Below are 11164 nucleotides of genomic sequence, written 5' to 3' on the forward strand. Positions count from 1 at the left end.
CACACACACACACACACACACACACACACACACACACACACACACACACACACACACACACACACACACACAGCACTCTGGTATGCTTACTGCACTTTATTTCTGATTCTCTTATTTATTTCATTATTTATTGTAAGTAAATAAAGGTTGTGTAAACGTAGTAATGATGTGGGTTGGGTCCCCACCCCCCCCCACTTGCGCATTTTAAAGGTACACAGAAGACCAAATATTGAATTTACGTAATAAAGTTCTGAAAATGGAAGATCCCATCACCCACCCTTCTTTGTCTCGCTTCATTTTATGTCCAAAATTAGCCTAACTGGAGCTAATTTGTGCAACTGGTTACATGTGTGCTTTCAGGCGAGACGTCTGCTCCGATGCAGACACCAGCCATTCACGCGGCATCCTCGACAATTACACACTGCAGGATAATCACCAGTCTGCACCGTTTAAAGTGGGAGCAAGACAGTTTAAAAAAACCCTCGCCCTGTTTTCACTGAGGTTGACAGATGCTTCTTCAGCATTCAGATGAACACGCAAATACGACTCCTGTGCAGCCCAAGTTTTTCTGCCATAAATGTGGATAAAATGGTTCCAATAGTTGGAGAAATTTGGTCAAAATGTTGACAATAAACCCAAAGACTGATAATTTCAACAAGGGGCATTGTGGTGTTTAATGTAAAGCCTTGTTTGCTCCCATTTTCTTCATGCAAAAGTCTCCCACTTTTATTATTTTTGTCTTTATTCTGAACTTGGATCTATTTGTGATGTGAAATAAATGCGGGCCAGATCTGGTGTCACACTGGCTGACTGCTGGCATGTCAAGTGGTTTGTCAAATGGATGTAGACCAGGTCTGGCACTGATGGCACTGTTTTTAAGATGGCATGCCCCAACTGGCCCTGTTATGGCTTGGTTTATGTGGTGCTGGTCCATGCATGGACCACCTCTGGCAAATCACATGTGYGCCATCAAAGAGTCGTCTTTCGTTGCTGTACCTGGGCTTAGTMTTGGTGCATTGTGTGGGCCACAACTGGGTCAGATAACATTTGTTTTATGAGTCCTTTATCTCTATCTTATGTTTAGCTTGTTGGAAGGCTTTTAGGTAGGATTTTGGAAGAAGACATACACACTTTTAGCCCCTCCACCACCACCACCACCACCCGCCAAGCTTACGTAAGTTTATGAAATTTACATCGGCAAAAAAGTTACAAACATACCAGGGCTGGAGACTGTGTCAGGAGTTGCTGAAGTTGTAAAATGGCACAATTTTTCTTTATGTGCCTTCCCCTGGCTTCATAAAATAGTTGCGGCCCCACCCTCTGCAGTTTACAAACTTTATGGAAGTTTAAGAAATTTCCATAAAGTAAAATAAATAACTCTTGATAAACCTGAACATCGACACTGTGCCTTGAGGGCATCCTGAGGGGCGACAGCTGAGAGAAGGAATTGGAAAATCAAACGGGTTATCTTTACAATGTCCCAATGCCCCTATAGATAGATGTCTGCTTGTTTTGTTTTTTTATGTTTGGTTGTTATTGTGTTTTGTTTGGGTTTTTTTCAGCTCATTTTCTTTTTCCTTTTTTTTTTTTTTGCCATAGATAAAAATTGTTTGTGCCTCATCATCACCCTGGGCCTCAGAACAAAATAGTGAAAACAGAGAAAGTATTCAAAACAAAAAGAAATTCCATTATTCTTCTGTTTTCTCTGAGCAGTGGCGAGCAGCGCTAATCCAAAAATTAGCTCCGCAATTCTAAAGCGCTTATGAAAATATTTAGGTCCGCAACTACAAAAGCGCTTACGCCACAGAAAATCTCGCGGAAGCTAATTTTAAAGCACACGTTCATTTTGACACTTACCAGCAGTAGCTGGCAACAATTCATGTACAATATATGCACAACACTGCCAACTAGCGGTGTATGAACTTTATTACAACTTAATTCTACAACCGCCGAAATGAGAACCTTGACCGAAAGCAACAGTCAGCGAGGACTAATAGGACCAAAAAGTGTGTTTATCTGGGAGGGGTGCCGTTGGATAGATCACGTGCATTGTGATTCATTGACAGTCATACCTTACGCTGTTCAAGATAATGATGACTGGTAGAAAATTAGTTATTAGCGGTACTGCATTTTAATTTTAAAAAGCGCAAATCCGCTTATGAATTATAAAAATTAGTAAGACCGCTAAAGCGCAAATGAAATATTTAGGTCCGCAATTAGCAGATTTGCGCTTTAGCGGGCTGGTGCCCAACACTGTCTCTGAGTATTTTGTCGTTTAGCCCAACACCTTAAATAAATATGCCTCATTCATCCATTTTTTTTGTTTTGTTTTCCTAACTGGTGTTCTAACCTCAACTCTGGTGTATTTTGGTTATAATATTTCTCCAGAAACGGRGACAAAATAACAGAAATTCAACCCTATAATCCAGATCTTTACACAGGATGTCAGACTTCAGATGAAACATAGCAGAGTTTTATAACTCAAGAATAAACCTTTAACATGTCTTCGAACAGGAAAAGGTGTACATGGCACGAGTTCGCAGGCCACTGTGTCACTTGTTAGCAGCCATAAATCAGTCTCTTTCTGCGCCACGGTGCAGAGTCTGCAGCAGCAGATGACCTCAAAATGTTCACCTACTTTACTCATCTTGACGAGGCCTGAAGGAGCCGGGCCTCAGTAAACGCTCCCAGATGCAGGATTTGTACACACACACACACACACACACTCACATAGATTCATATGCGCAGAGGCATAGCTACAAAGATCTGGACCCTGATAGGAGGGAATGCTCAGTGGGACGTTTGTAAACTCATCTAAAACCTCACATTTATGACATGGTAAACACAGCGTGCCTCTTTTGATTCAGTGACAAAACTACACCATGTTTCGTGCTGAATGTAACATTCAGTGAAGGAAAAAAGAAGCATCACCTCCTTATAGCTCAAACTTTTTTCTACCCTAAACAGATGTTATAAAATTATAGCATTGGACCCATCCCAGTCATTTGTTACGCACTGGTTCCAGCCACTAACTGATGATTTTACAAGGACATCTAAATCAAATGAGATTTTGGGGAAATTTAAAAGGGTTTTTTCGCCATTCTTTTTATAGATTTCTTTAAATGCAGTCACATTTACAACAGCACCATTAAAACAATCATGCACCTTTTGCACCTAACCTGTTTATTTGCACCTACGGTCCATCAATCAAAGCAAGCGATGCTGGTGAGGTTTTTCACTTCAGGGCCTCGAGGCTGAAAGCTCAGAGAGTCAAAACAGTGAAAGCCGAGCAAGACGGTCGCTAACGACAGCTCACAGTCTGCAGAGCTACCATGACTGCAGAGGGGCCGAGCAGCTCAACAACTCAAGGGACCCTGTAAAAACTGTTAGCTTAACATCAAGTATACGYTCGTTAAGGAGGAAGTCAACATTAGTCTCTACCGCATACATCACATTTAAGTGTTTTTGGAAAGTTTGATTCAAGTTCCCTCATGTTTAAGTAGGGATCTGAAGGTCTTTGAAACAAGCTTTGCTTTACAGAGGAGGTTCAATGACTCCTCGGCTGTTTTTGTTTTTGTTTTATTTTGTATTTTTATTGAGGTAAACAAAGTGCACGACTCCTGCTGCTTCGGCACTTTGCTGAGGTTCTCTGAGTGCTTTCTACAGTGCCTTTTTAGGATATTTCATCACCACAGACACACAGTAAATAATGGTTTGTGTGACAGATTGAAGAAAATGTAAAACTCAACTTCTGAAAGTTGTTTACATGCAAAAAATGGTGCAGGATACAAACTTTCTTCCTTTATGACTCTCTTCCTACATTTTCAGCTGTTCCTGCTTTTGTCGTGCCTTTTTTTAGTGTTCTGTCTCCTATTGTTTTAAATTCTGCTCATTGCTCCTTGTAAGACAAAATAATAATTTACATTGTTTCATGAGAGATACGGGTACACAACTCAAACATTAGGAAATAGGCTACTAATAAGTAGCAGCTGGTTTTCGAAATTTTCTAGACGGACTGTCTCGTCTGTGGATTTAAACAAATAATGTCCTCACAGTGTCCTGAGGTGTCTCATTAGACTGCTTTGAAGCTAGTAATTAAAACTTTAGATATGGAATTAGAGTTACCTTAATTGACTGCCTTGTTGAGAACAGGATAAAAAGATTTATAACAAATAATATTTGGCTTAGCTAAGTTGATTAAACAGGCAGTTAGCTAGTCAATTTCACTGAGGGTCATCCCTATTTTTCCCAGTACCTATGTTCCCTGGAGCATAGGAACAGGTAAACATAAGAACTGGGAAAGACAGATACTGTATGTGGGACCATACATGCTGTGGAGCATGGGTACTGTAGAACATGGAAACAAGGGAACATAGGTACCAGAAAACATAGACACTGTGGAACATGAGAACTGGGGAACATATGAACTGGGAAACAAGTACTGTGGAGCAAATGTATTGGGAAATATAGGTACTGGGAAACTTAGGAACTGAGGAAAATAGGAACTGGGGAACATACAGTGGATATACTGGGGAACACTGGGAAACAGGTACTGTGGAACATACTGGGAAACTTAACTACTGAGGAACATGGCATCTGGGGAACATAGACAATGGGAAACTTGGGTACCGGAAAACATAGAAACTGGGGAACAAAGGTACTGGGAAACGTAGGTACTGTGGAACATAGGTATGAGGGAACATGGGAACTGAGAAACAGGTACTGTGGAATATAGGTACGAGGGAACATTGATACTGGGAAACTTAGGTACCAGGGAACATAGGAACTGGGGAACATAGGTACTGGGAAACGTAGGTACTGTGGAACATAGGTATGAGGGAACATTGATACTGGGAAACTTAGGTACCAGGGAACATAGGAACTGGGGAACATAGGTACTGGGAAACGTAGGTACTGTGGAACATAGGTATGAGGGAACATAGGCACTGGGAAATTTAGGTACTGTGGAAGACAGGAACTGGGGAACATAGAGTAGGTACAAAGAAACTTAGATACAGTGGAACATAGGAACTGGGGAACATACTGGGAAACTTAACTACTGAGGAACATAGGAACTGAGGAACATAGGTACCATGAAACATACGTATCAGGGAACATAGGTACTGGGAAACATAACTAGGAAACACGGGTACTGTGGAACATGGGTACTGGAAAACATAGGTACTGGGTACATACTGGGTACATACATAGGTACTTACTGGTGAAGTGAGGTATGGAGATTTAAACCATTGCCATGTTCCACATCTCATAAAAAGGTAGCTAAATATCACAAAACTAGTTTGTAGCTTTGATGACATTGCAGCAGGACTTTAGTATGAGTTTATAGACGAGACTTTGATAGCCTCCCAACAAGTAAATCATTGTAGTTTTCATAACCTGGTCATGTCAGTACCTGTTTGCAAAACTGTAGGCCTGGAGAGTTGGTTTGAGTTCAGTGTGAGACTTTTTTTTGTTAGTCTTGTCCAGATTTTTCAAATCTTATTTTATTATTTGTTTTTAGTTCTATTGTTGAAATTTTGGCATCAAATCTTTTCAGTACAGAAGAAGGCTCTGGCTAGAAAAGCAACTTTTCAAAGCGTTGCCTGTTTTGTAACAAAGCAACCTTTCTGTGATGTGGTCCAAAAGACTCTTTGCATCAGCGATTGTAAAATGACACAGTGCTGCAGTTTACAAATACGTAAAGTGAAAACAGTTTATTCTTGTGAATTGGATCATTTCTTGGTAACGTTGCAAGATTGTGGCTCTGTTGTACTTTTCTTTAATATTGTCTTTTTTCTGCACCCAACAGGGTCCGCTTGGCTTGGATGGCAAACCGGTAAGTAGTTTTATGGTCAGATTTATAAATGTGTTTTAGGTAATTGAGTTTTGTTTTTAATTATCTTTTGTTTGTTTTATACCTCAGGGTTTGCCAGGTCTAAAAGGAAGTCAGGTAAAGCATCACGCATCTTTTATACTCTAATAACAAATTTATTATTATGAAGAATTTACGATTCTTTAACAGTATCCAGGTGAGTCATTTTTTTAGTGGCCACCCCATTAAAAAACATCAGAGACACCACTTGGCTGAGATAAGACTTGATTTGTCAAATGACCTTCAACTAAGAACATTTTATGCAGAGGCCTTTATCTGTCAAGCTGTGAAACATCAAGCTGTCCTTTCATTTATCACTTGTAAAACTAGCTTCAAATCAATGAGGTGTATTGAGTAGAGGCATCACGCATGCTTCAGATGATTGACCGCTGTAGTACGAGCGCAATGCCATATTGTTGATATAAAGTTTCACTGATGTGCTGACCTAAATTTAACATACTGTATTATAGTTATTTCACTCAGCTTCACCAACGTGTCCTTGTCTCGAACATTATGGCCACTCTATCTGACCAAGAAAAGTCTCATGATAGCACCCCTACCCAACACAACACATTATTTCTGTTACCATGGGCTGCACCACATCTACCTTTGATATGAAGAGGTACAAGAAAAAAAACTGTTTTCTGCTGGTCACTAACAAACTGCTTAGCCGTCACCTCTCCTGTCTAAACAAAACAGCTGGCACAAAAAAATTACACTAAACTGAGGTTGAGATTTATATCAGCTTTAAAGAAAAAGGGTACATTTATGTGAATAAAGATGTAAGGAAAGGGGGGATTCAAGGGAAGAGGAGGACCAGTCCTTTTAAAGCAGGGGTATCAAAATCATTTTCACCAAGCACACATGAGCATTGTGGTTGCCCTCAAAAGGCCATTTGTAATAAACTTCAATGTTTTATGTTTAACTTTGACTAAAAACAAAAACATCACATTTCTTGCTACAGCTGAGCAGTGCTAACAAAAAATAGCTGCGTTTCCATTGACCATAAAAATGCGCAAATTAGAATTTCGAAAATAAATTTGCTCAATGGAAACACGTCAATTTTGATAAAACTTCATTTTTTTCAACAAAATGTTTTTGCGCTAGAATGGGGTGGTTTTTCGGCTGTATCAAGATTGGTGTTTTTCGCAAAACTGCAATGGAAACACTTTTTTCGCATCACGGGAGTCATGTGATCAACAACCGGCTGTTTCTACTGGTGAAAAAGATGATGACGAAGAAGACAACAGGAAGTAGAAGTAGTAGTAAAATCACTGAAGTTGTAAAAAAAAAGTAGTAAACTCACCGACTACAATTTCCCAAAAATGCTGCATACGTAGCCGCTCCCAATTATAAGGGGCTTMTCCCTCGAAAGCCTTGATAAGACACCGACGTCTCCTCTGATGAGCACTAGTGTCGTGGTAGCAATTATGCATGTGTTTACATCCATTGCCACCATGTTTGTAATGACTTGTCACGAGAACAAACATTTTCACGRGTGACTTTAATAGCATTTCTTACTTAATGGAAACACCGCAATTGCAAAACTGTTTTTTCAACATTAACAAAATATCGACAAATTTTGCACACATTTGCAATGGAAACACAGCTAATGACTGAGCTCTACATGGTATTTCATGCACAGAAACAGTGTTTTAGCATGTCCTCTTACAGACACTGAAAAGTATTACATGCATGAAAGGAACTCCCCATTGGAGTCCAGTTTGTACAGTATTTATGACTTGTAAGTGGGAAATTTCCACTTCCCAGTACAACTGGGCAGCAGCAAAAGTAGCCAACGTAAATGCATTTTTTACACAGCAAACTTCGCTGGCTACTTTTGAACCCTGTGCCTCTTTACCTAGTGGTGTGATACCATCTCTTTGTGAGTAAAATAGTCTACATGCATTATGGGAGATGTAGTTTGTGGTTAATGCAGGCATTAAAGCTGCATACACTTTTTATAAGACATTAATATATGAAGCTAGAAGAGTCTCAATAATGCACACAGGATGATTTACATGTGCACAGGACAATTCATACGTGCGCAGAAAAATTCACATGTGCACAGGGAGATTCACCCATGCACAGGACAAGTATTGATGCCCACACAAAGATATCTTGATTTAGAAAGTGCTTGTACTRTATGGACTTTACTACATTTTGTGTGAATTTTGGGACTCCCCAGACTTTGTTCAACTCACGTGCATTTTTTTTAAAACAGGAAAGGATCTGTAACCAATCAGATACCTTCCTTGTTTCAGCCAATCATAGGAATGCATGAATTACCTATAGGCCAATCACAGTACCTRGTTTGAACTGTGCTGCATGGATACAACACGGGTCGAATGTGCACATGTGGATTGTCCTGTGCAGGTGTAAATCTTCCTGTGTGCATTTTTGATTACTGAGACTCGTCAAGCTCCATATTAATACATTTTTAAAGCTCTCACGGGCCACAAACAATGCCATGGTGAGCAACATTTGGCTCATGAGTTTGACACATGTATTTTTAAAGTTTGAGCCACAAGCCTARATTCAGCAATGCGCTACCAGTTAATGGCCAAAAACAAAGGGGAATCAAACTTTTATGTGCTGGGACTGGAGATAGATGTTGGTTTTTCTGCATTCTCCTTTGTTTTCTGTCCGTCACAGTCATACAGGGCCTGTGGTCTGTTTGTGGTTTGGGTTGTCGCCATGTTTGGCATCTTTGTGCCGCTTGTGAGTGACAGACAGACAGAAACAAATGGYCAAACTCTTCTCATCTGTTTGCCCAATGTTCATAAATACTGTCCAAAAACAAAACAAAACAAAAAAACACAAAGTGGGACTGTGTGTGTCACTGAGTACACACTAAACCCTTGTGTTCTCAGTTAGGATTCATTCATCTTTACGTAGCATTTAGCTTCTTCTGTCTTGATGTTTCTTATCTCTCACGTATAATCCGTGCATCATTTTGGTCTCCTTGAACTGGGATTAAGCTGTCTCTCTGTCACAGTTTTGCCTGAATGCTTGATGGAACATTGGCTGCTTAAGCCAAATGGAAGATATGTTGCTGTGATGTGTGTGTGAGCCATAAGTTACCTGATTTATTTGCACCGACTGTCTCTGATTTTCTCCTCCATTCTGCAGGGACTGCCCGGACTCAAGGGAGAGAAGGTAAGCTTTGATAGGAATTTTGACATGTTCAGGCAATGTCCGGATGTATTGCTCATCTTAATTTAGTCACACGCACTTTTGGAAACACAGGTGATCACCCTAGGTGTTCAGATGTTTGCATCCATCACATGAGGCAAATAGGAGGACTCTCTCCCTCTCATGTCAGGGCACTAAGGAGGATGCTTGATGGTATCCAGATGTTTTCCCGTTCTGTGAACCTCTGGCCAGCTTAAGATGTTAGAGTCTCTAAGTGCTGGCAGAGGAAGCCTACCATGTGGTCACTGATACCRACACTTTTGGGTTACTTTGTTTTTGTGTAAATGAATGTTTGCTTTTACCCTCAAGCGACAATCCCTCAGATTAGCCAAAAGCACAGCCTAAACAGTAAACAGCATCTGCCAGAACAGAGTTGGCTCTGATTAGCACAATGCTAAGTTTTTTTAAAAAGTAAAAAAAAATTCCCTGTTATTAGAAAGCTAAATCCTCATTAAAAACCCACTTGTCACTGTGTACACCCACTTTGACTGAACTGATCTCATCCTGTCAGATTTATGGCTTATCAAATGGCTTAATGTCTACATCCTGTGGTGGTTTGGACAGATGACCCTTGAGTTCCTTCCTATAAACATGTTTTTTGTGAGCCTATCTGTCACAGCTGCTCCTCAGTATTTGTTGCTCCTGTGTAGATTTGCATTGTTGAGAATTGCTGACAATTGTTTTTTTCCTGTTATTTTTCTCTCAGGGTGACCAAGGAGACATCGGGCCAAGGGTAAGGCAGCTTTTTTGTTCATCTCTGGTGGCTAAAAATAACATGTTTGAAGGATTTATGCTCATTTTTGAGGTTTTTACTTTACCACAGAAAATTTTAAAAAAATGAAGTATTTTCCATGAATCGAYGAAAATGAACATGCTTCAGTTTTGTTCTCCCTTATTTCTTCTGTTTATCTTTTGGTTTTTAGTTATTCTCTCCTTTGTTTAGGTCAGGATGTTTTCTTCCAGTTAGTCATTTTCATGAATTTTCTAATAATTCATGAAAAATTTATTCCATGAAAATTTAGGAGCCCAGTAAGGCACAGGGAACAGCAGACATGGCAGGAAGCACAGAGGAATACACAGAACTAAATTCAGGACTCACAAAACACAGAAAATAAGCATGATAACCAGAAAGGAAGAACTCAAACATTAAAATATGCAGATCCTGACAGCATCACGTCTGAAAGGAGGCCAGCAAAGCATCAACGTGGACCATAAATGAAGAGAAATCTCATCACAGCTCAATACTATTCATACATCTCTCAACATGCTCAAACTCTGAATAATTCAAACAGTATTTCTGCTGTGCATCTTCCCCAGTAGCTGCTCTCTGTTCTCAGTCCTGCTCCTGTGATGAGCTTTCAGTTGCCCACATGTCTGAAGCCAGAGATGAGAAATGACCCACTTAAATCTCACCATCAAAACTCAACTGAAGACAGCCAAAGCTGCCGCCTGGCCTCAGACAAAGATTGTTTTAATAACATTTAAAATAATAATAAAAAAACTGTTTCTATGTGTCTGGTTCCTCCTGTCAGTTTTCCTCTCAAATGATATCCTCCCTCCATGAGATCCATGTAATTATTTTCAGTTTCATTCAGTGTGGTTTGAAAATCAGCCCCCTGTGCTTTTTCATGGTTTGGCTTCTTTAAAAAGAGTCACAGACCCCATGAGTTATTCGTGTTTTTCTAGTTTTCTTTTCAAGTTCAGAAGAGAATATCGGGTCAGGCCCTTTTTCAGAAAAACAAATCCGGGGGGTTTAAACCACACCTTTCTGAGTTTGGTCTGACTATACAGAAAGAAAAAAGTGACTATTCAGCACTAACCTAAAGTTATTAAAACAATTTTAACCTTCTGTGTTTGCATTAAGGTAACAATTTAGGAAAATAAATAATTGTGATGTTTTTCTTGCTTAAAATAATTCATTACAACGTTATTACCAGATACGGTATTTAAAATGATCTTTTTACTTATTAAATAAAAGTTTGTTGCCTCGAGGCAACATTGTACCATAACGGACAACCCAATTTGGTATTGTCATGCAAAAACAAGAATATACAGTATATATAAAAATAAATAATTGTGATGTTTTTCTTGCTTAAA

The 11164-nt window shown here is 39.6% G+C and overlaps 1 protein-coding gene across 8 annotated transcripts in view; it reads left to right on the top strand.

The window, feature by feature from the left end:
* LOC106517595 (collagen alpha-1(XXIII) chain) overlaps positions 1 to 11164 on the top strand; it is a 195556-nt gene that overhangs the window by 161962 nt on the left and 22430 nt on the right. For all 8 annotated transcript variants that reach the window (XM_014008537.1, XM_014008520.1, XM_014008528.1 and 5 more), the window contains 4 exons: positions 5810 to 5836; positions 5924 to 5950; positions 9005 to 9031; positions 9774 to 9800. In XM_014008537.1, coding sequence (XP_013863991.1) covers positions 5810 to 5836; positions 5924 to 5950; positions 9005 to 9031; positions 9774 to 9800 — 108 coding nt within the window. The remainder of the gene's footprint in view (positions 1 to 5809; positions 5837 to 5923; positions 5951 to 9004; positions 9032 to 9773; positions 9801 to 11164) is intronic.

The sequence above is a fragment of the Austrofundulus limnaeus genome, unplaced genomic scaffold, assembly GCF_001266775.1.
Source record: "Austrofundulus limnaeus strain Quisiro unplaced genomic scaffold, Austrofundulus_limnaeus-1.0 Scaffold1, whole genome shotgun sequence".
Taxonomy (NCBI): domain Eukaryota; kingdom Metazoa; phylum Chordata; class Actinopteri; order Cyprinodontiformes; family Rivulidae; genus Austrofundulus; species Austrofundulus limnaeus.